General features: G+C 50.7%; 1 protein-coding gene across 2 annotated transcripts in view; it reads right to left on the reverse strand.

Moving 5' to 3' along the window:
* Nucleotides 1-17468, reverse strand: part of CFAP61 (cilia and flagella associated protein 61) — a 2048453-nt gene that overhangs the window by 1331106 nt on the left and 699879 nt on the right. For both annotated transcript variants that reach the window (XM_085612416.1, XM_085612415.1), the window contains exon 15: nucleotides 5106-5183. In XM_085612416.1, the coding sequence (XP_085468542.1) occupies nucleotides 5106-5183 (78 nt within the window). The remainder of the gene's footprint in view (nucleotides 1-5105; nucleotides 5184-17468) is intronic.

The raw sequence follows: 17468 nt of genomic DNA on the forward strand, positions 1-17468 counted from the left end.
GACATCTCCATGAGAGAATCCTGGAAATCCCCCTTAAAAGCCAGATGTTCTCAGCCAGGTATGGCGACGAAGCGCCATCGTAGTTAGAACCGCTCTGCCCAGCGAGTCGGTCGTAGCCAAACCACACCCAATGATAAAATTTGCTGCATCTCTCCCTTCTTTTACTGCTTGGGAGAGCCCGTGCCTCCTCCGGGACCTGTGGCAGCACTTGCACAACCATGTCCCACAGGGTGTATGAGTAGCGGCCCAATATGCATGCGGTGTTTACCAACCACAACGCAAGGCTGGTGGAAGAAGACATCTCCGTCCACAAGCTGTCCAGCCTCTTGAATTCCCTGTTCAGGGGTGTGGCAGGGAATGCGTCATGGGACATAGGGGCTTGAACAACCAAGCTCCAAGGAGTGGGGTGTTGAGTATGGAAACTTGAGTACCCAGGGGCAGGGCAGTGGCGGCGGGCAATTATCCTGTTTACAGGATCCCTGTACTGGGCTTGGACCAGACTCCAATTAGGACATTGATCAGTGCTTCATTAAAAGGGAGCAAGGGTTCAGAAGAGGAAGCTCCTGGCTGCAGCACTTCGGTCAAGATGTCAGTCTAGACTGCCGTCCAGAGCAACTCAAGATCCAGGACCTCAGCTGCGCTCTTCACCACCATAGAATAAGATGCTCCCTTCTCTGTCGCCACAGTTGGGGGCAAAAGTATACCAGTGTCTGGGGATGTGTCTAGACCACTGGCATTCCAGAGTTCCTCACACCAGTCCATTTCCTGACCTTCCAACTGGTATTCTAAAAGGTCCAGTGACCCCTCCCACACATCCCTTGAGTCTAACCCTACAATATAGGCCTCAGGCACCAACCTAGGACCCATGGGTCCTGTCAGTGGTGGAATCAGCGTCAAGTGACGCAGTTCCGGCTCTGTGACAGATTTGTGAATGTATATGGGGCAGGTGCCGGTGGGGGAAGTCACTGTTGCATGACTGACACTGGTCCGAATCAGTTATCGGAGCTATGGGGGGGGCCGTCAGATAGGTGTAGGCATTGTCCTTCAGTGATCACCTTTTCATGGCTTGTCCTCTTTCAGCTTTTTCCTCAGGAGGTTCTGTGTAAGTGAGTAAGATGTTCCAAACACTGGCACGAGTTGCTCCTCAGCCATAAAACATAGAGGACCCCGACCACTACCCTGTATCCTAAACAAAAGGGCCAGTACAAGTGCTAACAACCGGCTCCGCCCAGGTTGGAGATCCTGGCACCACGGCATGCACGACCCATGGCCTACAGCACAGGTGTACATCTCACCCACCTTATCAATCAATCAATTAATTAATCAATCAATCAATCAGGGGTTTGTAGAGCGTGCTACTCACCAGTGAGGGTCTCAAGGCGCTGGAGGGGGGGGGGGGGGGGGGGGGGGAGCGGCTCCGGATCAGTCGAAGAGGCAGGTCTAGAGGTCCTTCCTGAACATGTGCAGGGTCGGGGAGCGTCTGATGTTCACAGGGAGCTCGTTCCAGGTCTTGGCTGCGATGTAGGAGAAGGCTTTCCCACCAGTTCGGTTTCTGCGGATGACCTCTGCCAGGGCGAGGTCGGCAGAGATTCCTCTTGGGTACGTGGAAGGATACTCTGTCATTGAGGTATTTGGGTCTGATGCTGTTGAGGGATTTGTAGGCATGGGTGAGGAGTTTGAAGGTGATCCTCTTCTCGACGGGGAGCTAGTGGAGGCCTCGCAGGTGTTGGGTCATGTGCTAGTGACGCGGTGTCCCGAGGACGAGTCTGGCTGCGGCTTTCTGGATGGTTTGGAGTTTGTGTAGGAGAGTTCGGTTGATTCCGGCATAGAGGGCGTTGCCGTAGTCAAGTCTGCTGGTTATGAGTGCGTGGGTGACAGTCTTTCTGCCGCCGAGGGGGATCCATTTGAAGGTCTTACGAAGGATGCGAATGCAGTTGAAACTGGTGGACGCGGCGGCATTGATCTGGCGGATCATGGAGAGGGAGGAGTCAAGGATGATGCTGAGGTTCCGAGCGTGGTCTGTCGGGGTGGGTGGGTTCCCGAGGGTGGAGGGCCACCAGGTGTTGTCCCAGGCGGAGGTGCAGGGTCCGAGGATCAGGAACTCGGTCTTCTCTGAGTTGAGCTTCAGGCAGCTATCTTTTATCCAGGCTGCCACGTTCTTCATTCCTTCCTGGAAGCACAGTTTGGTGTCTTCAGGATTCTTCATGAGTGAGAGGATGAGCTGGGTGTTGTCGGGCGTAGTATACAATGCTGAGCCCATGCTGTCTAACGATGGTGGCGAGGAGGGTCATGTAGATGTTGAAGAGCGTCGGGCTGAGCGATGATCCTTGGGGTACTCCGAAGTTGATGTCAGTGGGTTCAGAGAGGAAGGGAGGGAGTCTGATCCACTGGGTTCTGCCGGAGAGGAAGGATTGGTTCCAGTCGAGGGTGGCTCCTTGTATCCCAGCGTAGTGGAGTCTAGCTGCGAGCATGCGATGTGAGACGTGTCGAAGGCTGCGGAGAGGTCTAGAAGGATGAGGGCTGCGGTGTGTCCCTGGTCTAGTAGCATGCTGATGTCGTCAGTGGCGGCGAGGAGGGCTGTTTCGGTGCTGTGGTTGCTGCAGAAACCAGACTGGGAGGTATCTAGTATGGAGTTCTCTTCGATGAAGGCGGTCAGCTGGGCGTTTACGAGTCTCTTGGTGACTTTAGCTGCGAAGGGGAGGAGAGAGATGGGCCGGTAGTTTTTCAGGTCCGTTGGGTCAGCCGTTGGTTTCTTGAGGAGGGGTTTCACCTCCACCCGTTTCCAGTCGTCTGGGCAGATGCCGGATCTGAGGGAGGTATTGATCATCCGTCCTAGTTCGGGTGCGATGGCAGCGGCGGCCCTGTGGAAGATGTGCGGTGGGCAGGGGTCTGTTGGGGCTCCTGAGTGAGTTTTCTTCATGGTGGCGGTGATGTGTTTGATGGTCGTGGGGTCCCAGAACGTGATGGTTGGCTTATCGGCGGCGGTAGGTAGGGGGATGTTGTCTGGTGCTGGTTCGCTGAAGTTGTAGTAGAGGGCCTTGATATTCAGATGGAAGTAGGAGCTGACCTTGTCGCAGAATTCCTGGGAGGGTGTGACGTCCGTGGCTTCGCAGGTGGGTTTTGTGAACTGCTGAATGACGTTGAACAGTTCCTTGACGTTGGTCGTGTAGGTCTGGACTTTGTCTCTTATGAAGGTCCGTTTGGTGTCTCTTATACGCTGGTGATATTCCTTCAGGGCAATGTTGTGGTTGTTCCGTGCTTCCGTGGTTTTCTGGTTTTGCCAGGTTTGCTCTAGGCATCTGCTGGAGCGTCTGGCTTCTTAAAGTTCTGTAGTGAACCAGGCGGCCTTCAGAGGGCGTTGTTTGGCAGGGACACGGAGAGGTGCCAGCTTGTCGGTGCAGCAGGAGACCCAGCGGTGCAATTCCCTGGCTGCGGAGTTGGTGTCGGTCGTGGCGCTGGGGGGGTATTCGAGGTGGGTGGTGTTGGGGTGTTCTTCTGTGACCTTGCTCCAGTTCCGTCGTGGCAGGAGGCGTGGGGCGGGCTTGGGTGTGGTGGTGGTGTTGAAGGTGAAGTGGATGCAGTGGTGGTCCGTCCAGATGGGCTGGGTGGTGTGGCTGAAATGGATGTTTGATCCTCCTGCGAAGATGGGGTCGAGGGTGTGACCAGCTCTGTGGGTGGGCGTGTTGACGAGCTGCTTCAGTCCTAGGTTGGCAAGGTTGTCGAGGAGAGTGGTGGAGTCGGGGTCATTGCTGTTGTTGAGGTGGAAGTTCAGATCTCCGAGTAGAATGTAGTCTGTGGAGGTAATGGCGTGGGGTGCAGCGAGGTCGGCGATGGTGGTTGCGGGCTGGGTGCGAGGTCCTGGCGGTCTGTAGATGAGGGTGCTGAGTAGCGTGGTCCTGGGGCTGGTCTGGATCTGAAAGTGGAGGTGTTCTGTGTTGGAGTGGGGGGTCTTGTGTGTGATGGCGAGTCCTCCTCCCAGGCGGTGCGGGTGGTACTTTCTCTGGATCTTGCAGCCATCCGGGATGGCCGTAGCGATGTCGGGGCCGGAGGTGGCGTTGGTCCAGGTTTCCGTGAAGAAGGCGACATCGGGCGAGAGGGTGTCGATTCGGCACACCAGCGGCGCAACCGCAGCACGCATCCGCTGCACAACCGGACAGCGGTTGCCATATGTAGGGGAGGGGGGCGGGAGCAGAGGCAGGGAGGCGGGAGAGGGCTGAGTCGGGGGCGGAGCCGCAGGGTCAGCAGCTGCTGGAACAAAGGGAAAAAAACAATTACGGACGATATAGTTTGGGAAAGATCACAGTAATGCAGTCAGCAAGGAAAAATAAACAGTATTACAGTCAGCAAGGAAATGGCGATAAAAACAGTGAGGAATCGGAACATTGGGGAATACCGGATGGCACCCAAGCGAACCCTGAGGCGCAGGGACGGGCTGCTAGCTCGAACCCTGCTCGGGAGAGGGTCTCAGTGCTGTCGGGGTTGGCAGTGAGGCAGAGCTGCTGTGGAGAGTGCTGGCCTTGGCCCAGAGGTCAAGGTTTCACCTTAAGGCTCTTTTTCCATCTCTTCAGGTTAATTCATGGTTGCCAGCCTCTCACCTCCACTCGGCTGCCACCCCATGGGCATCAGCACCAGTAGCAGTGTAATTTGCCAAGCACAGGGGGTTCGAGCACTACTCCGTACTGTTCCTTGTCTCCTGATACGCTGTCATTTGAAAACTCATTTAGAAGGCATGCCACCTGCTCTTTGTTTTGTAATCAACAACAAAAATCAGAGATAGACATAGTATGGAGCTCCAGAGAATGTCAACACCATGGGCTCCATAGCTACAACCCCTACTCCTTGTAGTCTTATTAAATAATGTTAACCTATTCTAGCATATGCCTCTGTATGATCCCGAAACACTCTGCAATATCTTAACTCCACATAGTTTGGGTAGGTACACTAATATGCAATATTAACTAGCACCAATAATATATTAGGACCCTGCAATAAAAGAGATTTAATGGGCATCGGTAAAAACCTGTAGAAGCATCATCCTTTGTCAATAGTGGAAACAGTGTAGATAATTAATATTACAAAGTATTACTGCATATTAGAAATCATACCTCTTCATTTCTGATGATGGACAGTCCAACAATCTGATCAACGATCTCTGCTACAAATGCCTGAATAGGAGTGCCGTCCTAGAAAGAAGAAGCATATGTGTTTTTTCCTGTACTTAAAATTGTCACAATTCTCCCTTAAAACGTTTAAAAAGATTAGCTTTTTTGATAATGCCAAATTATCACTTACATAATTACAAGCATATCAATAAAAAATAATGTTATATTATAGAGCGCTTGTTACAACATTCTTGCAGACTCAGAGTTTGCAGTAACACCCATTTATTTTTGTTAAATATGTTTATTGTTTTCCAACACAAACAATCTGGTGCATATCAAATATAATATTTTTCAAACAGCTATCATCAATATTTACCATAATTTCTTATATGTGGAGCCATTTTAGGTTATAGACATGTATCTCGATGTTCTCAAGTAATTTGCAAACCTTACTCTATACGTATCACATGGCCTACCCAGTAGAAATGATCAGAAAACAATGCGGCTCACAATATCGATGTCTGAAGTTCGCATTTACGAGAAACCCAACTAACAATAACCCCCCCTCCCATCTAATACCTCCCTCGTTCCTCCCCCCATGGCGTGGCACACAATACAGGATATATGAATAAAGTTCGAGCAGGTTGCATCAGTTCGCCAGATAGACACCATACGTTGCATTACAAATGGATAGAACATCACCCTAAAAACCGAAATGTAGGAGGGGGGCGCTGTAGTTTCTGTTATGCGCACATTAAGTAATTAAAGATGGAGTCAACTCATTCTGCTCACTAGTTGAGGAATCCACATCAGAGTCCGCCTCTGATGCTTTCAGCAATACCGTTAATGCTTCCCAAACTCGCGCAGCCTCCATTGCTTTTTCACTGTGGGCACGGCTAGCTGTCTGTAATCTAATGACACCCTCACACTCCGCCCACCTGAGAAATACAGCCCTTCCCCACCTCCGGAAACTCGGGCCACTCTTAGCTTTCCAGTGTGCAGTAATATCCCGCTTAGCCAGCAGAAGACCCAAATCCAAAAACTTGCTAGTTATTTTTGTCTTGGAGGTATGGTGGAACCAGTGAAGTAAGCAAGGGCCCACCGCAAGTTCAATATCCCTCTCTGTAATTTCACATAACAACGCCAGCACCTCCCTCCAGTAAGTCCCAAGTTGAGAACAGTCCCACATCATATGTCGGTAGTCCACCCTCTTTCTATTGCATCGCGGGCAGAGGGCTGAGGCTGTGTTAAAATATTTATTAATCTTCGCTGGCGTATGGTATGCCCTATGCAGAATAAAAAATTGAACCAATTGAAAGCGGGCATTTCTAGAGCATTTCCATGGTCGTTCGATCAACTCGGCCCACACCTTCTCCGGGATCTCACCCCCTATGTCATCCTCCCACTTCTGCTTCAGCCCCAGTAGTGGGGACAGCCTTTCATGTGTCATCCGCCGATAGAAGCAAGTAACTGCTTTGATAGTCCCTGCCGCTAAGACTACGTATTGGCAGGCCATGGAAGTCTGCGGTTCAGAGAGCCCTTCTCCCCAGGGCTTTTGGATGGCCGCTACCAAGGCCGAATGAAGCAAATAATTCCCACATGGTAGGTCGTGCACATCTTGCAGAGTCGCAAAAGAACATTATCATCATCCAGGTTCCCCACTGCTGTCAGGTCCAGTTCGCTCCACTCTGTTAACGCAGACCAGTTGCCCCTGTGTGGCAGCTGCAGACACATGGTCAAGGGAATCTCTGGAGCATAAGGGCGCGCAACCCGCACTCTCTGCTAACTTCTGTTCCAGCACAAGCGAAAAGTTCTTAATTCGGTGGAAAGCGTTTTGAGTTGTAGCGGCTGTTGTAGAATGATACGAGATAGTATCTGTCTAGGTATCCGTCCGCCTGCACGCTCGCCTACTCCCCGAAATTCCACTGCCACTGCTTTGGTAAGCCATTGTAGTTGGGCAGCCAGATAATAGGTTTCGAAATCCGGCAACCCTAAGCCTCCCTCCCCTCTCGGCCGTAGTAGGGTCTGTAAAGCTACCCGCCGTCTGCCAGCAAGCCAGAGAAACCCTGAGATATTTTCGACATATATGCAAACAACAGCTTCAATTAAAAATACATCACAACCTTTATTTTTTACTCGGCTACGCGAGAAGCCTCTGTCTATTATGATGCTCGCCTGGTAGACATTATTGTTGTCGATACATTGTATCATTCAGACGTGTGAACATATTATATGTGTCACTCATTTTGTTGTATGTTAGCTCACATACACTTCATTTAAATGAAAGTCCTCATCAGGAGACTAAGATTATTTTATCGCATCGCGCTCTTGGCAAGCAAAAAATACCTTTTTAGCGCAAGACATTATGGTGTTACTTGTCAGTCCTCTGTCTATGACTACGAGTCCTACATTGGCTCAGCCATTGTAATGGGTTTAAATTTGGCGCGGTTTTCGTTAGTTGAAAAACTTTCGTGTCGAAGAGAGGACATCACTTGTTCATAGCTGGTTGCACCCTGTCGCGTTCTCGTAGTAAGTAGAATCTATTGCTTTGATTTATGATTCATGCTACAGGTCTTCACATTTTAGCTAAAGAAGCGGCAGCTTATAGTCATTTCTCTTTTTTATCATTACGTTTGCAGCACGTCTCAATGAACACGAAATATTTACGTCTGGTCTAGACGTCGTTAGAGATATTCAGACGCCACATTACCCGTTCTAGCATTGACATTACCGCCTGTTCTCGGGGGGTAAGTCATGTTGTTTCACAATGTTTACGAGCGTGAGAGTTGATTCAAGTACTTGTTTTCATGGAGTCATCTCTTTTGGTTTTCAGCATCAGTTAACCTGCTCACATCGTTCTATTTTCATTATAGCCACACCGACATAATATCTGAGGTGAGCCAGCAGTATTATTTATTCAATAGACTTGTTGCATATACGGAGTTTCTGAGCATTTCTCTTGATTCTTTACTTTTGTTCTATTTTGTTTCATCTTATTAAATGACTTATTCGGGAGCCACGGTCATTCTATTTTTTTTCACTTGCACTATTGGGTGATGGTATTCCCTCTGGTTAGACTCGTGGTTATCTTTTATATGAAATGTTGATTTATTACTATAGTGTCTCACGGTTGCATTATAAGTACCATGTTAATTAAGTAATCTGCCACCATGTATCCTTCTTATGAAAATAGGGTAATAATGTGCTGTATGTATAACATTATATATTTCTTTCACAGAACGCCCCTGACGAAGGGACAACCAAGTCCCGAAATGCATTGGGCTCATCACAAGCATTTCGATGTGATCTCATGAAATATTATGTGGCATGTTCAAATATTATATTGTTTCTGGCAGTTGTCTACCATTCTCTGTAAAAATGTTGACACATGACCAATGTTATAATTTTTTTGAAGCTGTTGTTTGCATATATGTCGAAAATATATGTTTAAACGAGTAATCGTGTTGGATGTTTTTTGACTGATAATTTTCTGTAAACTTTTGTGAATTGAGATTAATTGTTAGTGACGTAGTTCACAATTAGCACAGTGCGCAGCGTCAATCATTAGGTGATTGAACCATTGTATCTAGTTTTTTCATGCCTGATAGACAGCGGGCATTACGCTGCAGCACCTATATCATTTAGATTAAACCTAGGGGTTAATTAGAAAACTAGGAGTGCTCTGCTCACACTGCTTTGTACCTGGAATAGGTAAGGCCATTCCAAACTATCAAAAGCTTTTTCAATGTCAACCGAAAAAACTGCAGCAGTCGTTTTCGAATATGTATCAGTGGAGAAGTGTGGCTCAATGATTAGAGCGGCAGACCCTGATGCAGAGGTCTAGCCCGGGACCAGGGTTCAATTCCCCGCCTCGGCGGGTCTTGGGCTCAAAAATTCCACGGACCTGATAATTATCGCCTCGGTGCCTATTCCAATCATGGAGTCCCACTCTGCAACTCTGGGCAATAGCTTGCTTAATCTCCACAACGGCCCCCACAACGCTAAGGATGCCTGGCCTCCACCTTGGGGGTGCCCAGGAGTGGACGCCTCACAGGGAAAGCCAGGATGGGTTCCACAGCGGTATTCGTACAAGCGCCTTGAGACCCTTGCGGGTGAGTAGTGCGCTATACAAGTATCAAATTTACATTTACAATATACGGAGTCGCCGTTGAACATTAACAGCCGTGTTCCGCTTCGGTATAAACCCTGCCTGATCCTCATGTACTAAGTGGGTCATGTGTGGAAGGAGGCGAGTCACCAGAATCCGACTTAGAATCTTACAGTCAGTAGGAAGCATGGAGAGAGGACAGTACGCGGACCTATCAAAGGTGATTTCCCGGGTTTCAGTAATGGGATTAAGATCGCTTCGCATGTAGTGGTTGGAAGATGGCCTATCTTCCATGCCTCATTATAGAGAGTCACTCATTTTGGTGCTAACAAATCAGTATACGTCAGATAAAACTATCGGCAACCCGTCCGCCCCAGGCGTCTTCTTTCGAGCCATATGCTTGATCACTCCCCTCACTTCCCCCAATGTAATATCATTGTCCGCCGACTCTTTAGTAGATCCAGCCTCATCATCTGTGGGATGTGGGCTGCGATCTCTCAATACGGATACTAATGCTTGTAGTGCTGCAGCACGTTCCAGTTCAGCTTGTGTCGTGGAGGGTTTTATCTGAGCTCTTCTCTGCAACCTTTGAGGAGCACGCGCCCCGGGCACCCTGCCTCTGAGCTTTAGTCCCTCATGGTTCACAGTGTTCGTCAACCCGCCTTTGTAGCCTTCCAGCCAGTCCCAGGCTTCTGCAGGGGATTCAAAATAGTGGGTGTTGTCCTCAAGGGGAATGCGCAGCCGGTCCGGGAACATTAGCGAGTACTGAAGCCCTTCATCTCAACGCCTTCTTGACCTCCAAGTAAGAGGTATGCCTCATCTGAACCTCCAACGTATAATCCAGAAACAGGGTGACTCTGCTATTATCCACAGTGAAGGTCCCCTCCACTCTTGCCCTTTGCAGGAGTAGGTCCCTATCCTGATAATAGAGTAGTCGGGTCACCACAGGTCTCGGAGGTGTGCCCGGAGCGAGTGGTTTAGCAGGTACTCTGTGAGCCCATTCCAGCATGTAGAAGGTGGAGAGCCCTTCAGGGGCCACCACAGTCTTGAACCAGTTCCCCAGATAGGACACCATGTCATCCCCTTCCGCTCCTTCTGGCAAACAAACTACTCGCACATTATTCCTCCGATTGCGACCTTCCACATCCTCAGCTCTGTGCTCTAGCACACTCACCCTGTCCGTGAGGGCCTTCAGCTGCTGGTCAGCTGCGCAGCGTGCCGGCATCAGTTCCGCCAATGTAGCCTCGGTGACTTTCACCCTGTCCGCTAGTTTCCTATGATCATCACGTAAGAGTCCCAGGTCAACCGCCACTGTGCTAATGTCCTGATGCAGGGTGGCTTTAGTATCAGTGATGGCTCCAAGGATCTGTTTCAATTGCTGTTGGATGGGGTCATCTGGGCCCGGTTGCGAGTGCTCGGTCGCACTGTCTTCAGGGTCCGGCACCGCCCCAGTCGTCTTAGTCATAGGCTTACCCATAGTGGCACTCCAGTCCCGGCAGAGAAGCCCTCAGTCCCCTCGCAGATATATACTCTCGTAGCCTAAAGCGTTGCAAGTCACCTCCCTCTGCGACCGGATGACCAGGCAATCACCGTTATCAGGGGTAATTAAAAAAAAATATCCCCAAGGGTCGCGGGCCCTCTTCCACAATCTCGCAGCAGTTCTAGCTAGCCCCTAATAGCAGGAGCCCAGGAGAGGTCTGGGCCAGACGTTAAAGTGAGGTACCGTACTTGATAAGCAGCGCGCTTCAACTGTACCACCCTTCGATATGGAGCGAAGCAAAGCTCTATGTTGACTGTTCCATCAACAATCCTTTATTCTCTGCATTCCAGGGATCTGCCAGTGTAGGGTGCGAGGTTCCTGCCATGGAGAACCTCAGTCTCCACCAGGTTTGCTCAGTACTGATCCGACAGGCCCGACTCCAAAATGGCGGTGTCACCACCCGCGGTTAGGCCGTAGTGCGCAATACCATCCGGGCTCCCCAGACGGTTCCCAGGTTGACGCTCCTCTCCCGATTTCCAGGGTTAGCACCTCATCCGCGGAGGGCCGTCATGAAGCCCGACCCTGCCCCTCCGCCCTTCTGAAAATCATCACCGGGGGACAGGGACCACTTGCTCTTTGCTCCCCCGTCAGCGCTCACCGCAGGGTAAATGATCCCCAGCAGCCAGTCTCATCTGGGGGCAAAACCTCTCCGCCACTCGCTCCCCGGAGAGCCCAGGAACATTCACCAGCAAAGCTGCGGGCCCACTCGATGTCCTCTAGCCGGGCGTCGCGTAGCGTCAGAGCCCTCACCGCCTGCCCGAGTAACAGCTTCAGCCCGAGGCTTTTCTATGAGGATCGCCACGCCGTCAGCTCAGCAGCTTCAGCCCCCACAGCTCGCTTGATGGCTCCCCACTGCTCGGCTAGTTGTTTTCCGGCAGCAGGACACTTCAGCACGGTCCCGGCCAGCGTGATTTACAGGATAAGTGTACGGCTGGTGCGGAGCTTCTCGCTCACACGTCCGCCATCATTTATTTTATTTATTTATTTTATTTTAGCGATTTCTAGAGCGCCTGGTGACCCAAGGGCATCCACGCGCTATGTGACTTGAGGTCCTGTAGAGGGGAAGGAGAGGGAGGGGAGAGCGACAGAAGGAATTTATTTAGGAAATAGGTAAGTCTTTAGTTTCTTGCGGAAGACCAGATAGTTGGGTTCTAGTCTGAGGGAGCGGGGGAGTGCGTTCCAGCCCTTCGCCGCTTGAACGGAGAATTGTCGACCTCCTGTACGGGTTCTTTTGAATCTAGGGGTGCTGGCAAGGTTCTCATTCTGCGATCGTAGGGATCTGGTTGCTATGTAGGGAGTGATCATTTTACTAAGGATCGCTGGACCGGATCCGTTGAACAGCTTGTATGTTGTACACATTGCTTTGAATTGCACCCTCTGGCGCACCGGGAGCCAGTGAAGGGCTCTGAGGGCCGGCTTGGCGGACGTTCTGGAGGGGGTGTTAGTGAGCATGCGTGCCGCCGCGTTCTGTGTCCGCTGGAGTTTCGTGATGGTGGACTCGGGGGCTCCTAGATAAACCAGGTTGCTGTAGTCCAGGCGGGACAGCACTAGTCCCTGGATGAGTAGCTTCCTGGAAGTAGGTGGCAGTAAGGGCAGGATTTTGCGGGTCGTGCGCATGAGCCCGAAGCAGGTGCCAGAGATTTTAGTGGCTTGAGTTTTCATCGTGAGCTGCGGTTCGAGCCACACCCCGAGTGTCTTGATTTCACGTTTTGGGGGGGGGATTTCTCCGAACACATCGGGCCAGAGTGTTGGAGGGATGGTCGTCCATTGCTTTCCTAGCAGCATCACTTCCGTCTTTGTCCCGTTCAGTTTTAGTGATGAGTTATTCATCCAGTTATGAATTCCTATGAGGCAGTTAGTCAGATTTTCTGGATGGTCAGTCAACTGGGACAAGGAGACGACTAGTTGGGTATCGTCAGCGTAGCTCACCATTTTTATATTAAATGGTGTTACCACGTCTTCGAGTGGGGCCATATAAACGTTAAAAAGCGTAGGGCTAAGGGAGGAGCCCTGGGGGACGCCGCTTGTGAGTGGGAGGGTAGATGAATGATAATTGTCATCCCACACTTGGAAAGTGCGCCCTGAAAGGAAGGATTCAACCCATTTGATTGCTGTCTCGGTAAGTCCTGCAACGGCCAGTCTATGCAGAAGGATACGGTGGTTGACCGTATCAAAGGCTGCGCTCAGGTCCAGGAGGATCACTGCCACTGATCCTCCTGAATCCAGTATGCCCCTTGCCTCCTCGATGACTGCGAGGAGTGCAGTGTCTGTTCCATGGCCCGGGCGAAATCCGGTTTGGGATTGTCGAAGCAGGTGGTTGGTTTCAAGGAACTGGGATAATTGCCCACTGGAGTCAAGCTATCCTGGCTGATGACGGCTGATAGCCAGAAACCGGTCCTAGGATGCTTGATTCCGGTCCAGGGAAGACATGGCTTGGCAGTTCGGGCTGGACTGTTCCCATGAGGCACAGGGTCAAGACTGATTTGCATATGGCCATGTCTAAACTGGGGTGGTGTAGTGGGCAAAAGAACGATGGATTTAACCCAGATCTCTTGACTGGGGGAGAATGTCTGCATTGTCAGCATTCCGTCCATCATTTGTTTGTTGTAACGCTTTTCGCCCTAAGTGGGATGGGTATTCCCAGACGTGGGACCCGTGCTCACTACGCCACTGGAGTCAAGCTATCCTGGCTGATGACGGCTGATAGCCAGAAACCGGACCTAGGATGCTTGATTCCGGTCCAGGGAAGACATGGCTTGGCAGTTCGGGCTGGACTGTTCCCATGAGGCACAGGGTCAAGACTGATTTGCATATGGCCATATCTAAACTGGGGTGGTGTAGTGGGCAAAAGAACGATGGATTTAACCCAGATCTCTTGACTGGGGGAGAATGTCTGCATTGTCAGCATTCCGTCCATCATTTGTTTGTTGTAACGCTTTTCGCCCTAAGTGGGATGGGTATACCCAGACGTGGGACCCGTGCTCACTACGCCACTGGAGTCAAGCTATCCTGGCTGATGACGGCTGATAGCCAGAAACCGGTCCTAGGATGCTTGATTCCGGTCCAGGGAAGACATGGCTTGGCAGTTCGGGCTGAACTGTTCCCATGAGGCACAGGGTCAAGACTGATTTGCATATGGCCATGTCTAAACTGGGGTGGTGTAGTGGGCAAAAGAACGATGGATTTAACCCAGATCTCTTGACTGGGGGAGAATGTCTGCATTGTCAGCATTCCGTCCATCATTTGTTTGTTGTAACGCTTTTCGACCTAAGTGGGATGGGTATTCCCAGACGTGGGACCCGTGCTCACAACGCCACTGGAGTCAAGCTATCCTGGCTGATGACGGCTGATAGCCAGAAACCGGTCCTAGGATGCTTGATTCCGGTCCAGGGAAGACATGGCTTGGCAGTTCGGGCTGGACTGTTCCCATGAGGCACAGGGTCAAGACTGATTTGCATATGGCCATGTCTAATCTGGGGTGGTGTAGTGGGCAAAAGAACGATGGATTTAACCCAGATCTCTTGACTGGGGGAGAATGTCTGCATTGTCAGCATTCCGTCCATCATTTGTTTGTTGTAACGCTTTTCGCCCTAAGTGAGATGGGTATTCCCAGACGTGGGATCCGTGCTCACTACGCCACTGGAGTCAAGCTATCCTGGCTGATGACGGCTGATAGCCAGAAACCGGTCCTAGGATGCTTGATTCCGGTCCAGGGAAGACATGGCTTGGCAGTTCGGGCTGGACTGTTCCCATGAGGCACAGGGTCAAGACTGATTTGCATATGGCCATGTCTAAACTGGGGTGGTGTAGTGGGCAAAAGAACGATGGATTTAACCCAGATCTCTTGACTGGGGGAGAATGTCTGCATTGTCAGCATTCCGTCCATCATTTGTTTGTTGTAACGCTTTTCGCCCTAAGTGGGATGGGTATTCCCAGACGTGGGACCCGTGCTCACTACGCCACTGGAGTCAAGCTATCCTGGCTGATGACGGCTGATAGCCAGAAACCGGTCCTAGGATGCTTGATTCCGGTCCAGGGTAGACATGGCTTGGCAGTTCGGGCTGGACTGCTCCCATGAGGCACAGGGTCAAGACTGATTTGCATATGGCCATGTCTAAACTGGGGTGGTGTAGTGGGCAAAAGAACGATGGATTTAACCCAGATCTCTTGACTGGGGGAGAATGTCTGCATTGTCAGCATTCCGTCCATCATTTGTTTGTTGTAACGTTTTTCGCCCTAAGTGGGATGGGTATACCCAGACGTGGGACCCGTGCTCACTACGCCACTGGAGTCAAGCTATCCTGGCTGATGACGGCTGATAGCCAGAAACCGGTCCTAGGATGCTTGATTCCGGTCCAGGGAAGACATGGCTTGGCAGTTCGGGCTGGACTGTTCCCATGAGGCACAGGGTCAAGACTGATTTGCATATGGCCATGTCTAAACTGGGGTGGTGTAGTGGGCAAAAGAACGATGGATTTAACCCAGATCTCTTGACTGGGGGAGAATGTCTGCATTGTCAGCATTCCGTCCATCATTTGTTTGTTGTAACGCTTTTCGCCCTAAGTGGGATGGGTATTCCCAGACGTGGGACCCGTGCTCACTACGCCACTGGAGTCAAGCTATCCTGGCTGATGACGGCCGATAGCCAGAAACCGGTCCTAGGATGCTTGATTCCGGTCCAGGGAAGACATGGCTTGGCAGTTCGGGCTGGACTGTTCCCATGAGGCACAGGGTCAAGACTGATTTGCATATGGCCATGTCTAAACTGGGGTGGTGTAGTGGGCAAAAGAACGATGGATTTAACCCAGATCTCTTGACTGGGGGAGAATGTCTGCATTGTCAGCACTCCGTCCATCATTTGTTTGTTGTAACGCTTTTCGCCCTAAGTGGGATGGGTATTCCCAGACGTGGGACCCGTGCACACTACGCCACTGGAGTCAAGCTATCCTGGCTGATGACGGCTGATAGCCAGAAACCGGTCCTAGGATGCTTGATTCCGGTCCAGGGAAGACATGGCTTGGCAGTTCGGGCTGGACTGTTCCCATGAGGCACAGGGTCAAGACTGATTTGCATATGGCCATGTCTAAACTGGGGTGGTGTAGTGGGCAAAAGAACGATGGATTTAACCCAGATCTCTTGACTGGGGGAGAATGTCTGCATTGTCAGCATTCCGTCCATCATTTGTTTGTTGTAACGCTTTTCGCCCTAAGTGGGATGGGTATTCCCAGACGTGGGACCCGTGCTCACTACGCCACTGGAGTCAAGCTATCCTGGCTGATGACGGCTGATAGCCAGAAACCGGTCCTAGGATGCTTGATTCGGTCCAGGGAAGACATGGCTTGGCAGTTCGGGCTGGACTGTTCCCATGAGGCACAGGGTCAAGACTGATTTGCATATGGCCATGTCTAATCTGGGGTGGTGTAGTGGGCAAAAGAACGATGGATTTAACCCAGATCTCTGGACTGGGGGAGAATGTCTGCATTGTCAGCATTCCGTCCATCATTTGTTTGTTGTAACGCTTTTCGTCCTAAGTGGGATGGGTATTCCCAGACGTGGGACCCGTGCTCACTACGGCACTGGAGTCAAGCTATCCTGGCTGATGACGGCTGATAGCCAGAAATCGGTCCTAGGATGCTTGATTCCGGTCCAGGGAAGACATGGCTTGGCAGTTCGGGCTGGACTGTTCCCATGAGGCACAGGATCAAGACTGATTTGCATATGGCCATGTCTAAACTGGGGTGGTGTAGTGGGTAAAAGAACGATGGATTTAACCCAGATCTCTTGACTGGGGGAGAATGTCTGCATTGTCAGCATTCCATCCATCATTTGTTTGTTGTAACGCTTTTCGCCCTAAGTGGGATGGTTGTTCCCAGACGTGGGACCCGTGCTCACTACGCCACTGGAGTCAAGCTATCCTGGCTGATGACGGCTGATAGCCAGAAACCGGTCCTAGGATGCTTGATTCCGGTCCAGGGAAGACATGGCTTGGCAGTTCGGGCTGGACTGTTCCCATGAGGCACAGGGTCAAGACTGATTTGCATATGGCCATGTCTAAACTGGGGTGGTGTAGTGGGCAAAAGAACGATGGATTTAACCCAGATTTCTTGACTGGGGGAGAATGTCTGCATTGTCAGCATTCCGTCCATCATTTGTTTGTTGTAACGATCATCCCCAGGCAAACCACGCCCCCGAGTTTGCAGTAACACCCATTACATTGACTCAAAACAATTAGCTTACAAGAGTGTGTGTAATACAATAAATAGTACATTTTAGAAAAACATAATATTTTGACAGAACGTATTGAGCTCTCAGATCTTCAAATATTAGCGACTATAGAAACACAATGTTTTTTTCCAGTGCTAGTCAACTCAGACACACTGAGGCACAGCGCTATTTCTTAGAGCTGGTGAGCTTCTGCCGCTAGATTGTGGCATAAAAAGGAATGTAACAGGAAAGCAGGGGTTGCTACCTGGAGGGTGTTGGCCAGGTGGAACCCCTGTGGCGGATGGGTGGTTAGACATTCCAGGTATCAGGCACTTATGGCACTTAAGAATGTGCAGAAAAGACAAAAACTAAGTGCATTGTCAAGGTTTTCTTGACAACGACGTCGGCTCAGCTTCTCTAGGCATGCCTACAAGACAGGGTTTGAAAGCCTCGGATTATAGAAAGAAATTACCTTCAATGCATGCATTCCCCTGCAGCCCTACTAGGTATCAAA

This window comes from Triturus cristatus, chromosome 6 (genome assembly GCF_964204655.1).
Source record: "Triturus cristatus chromosome 6, aTriCri1.1, whole genome shotgun sequence".
Taxonomy (NCBI): Eukaryota; Metazoa; Chordata; class Amphibia; order Caudata; family Salamandridae; genus Triturus; species Triturus cristatus.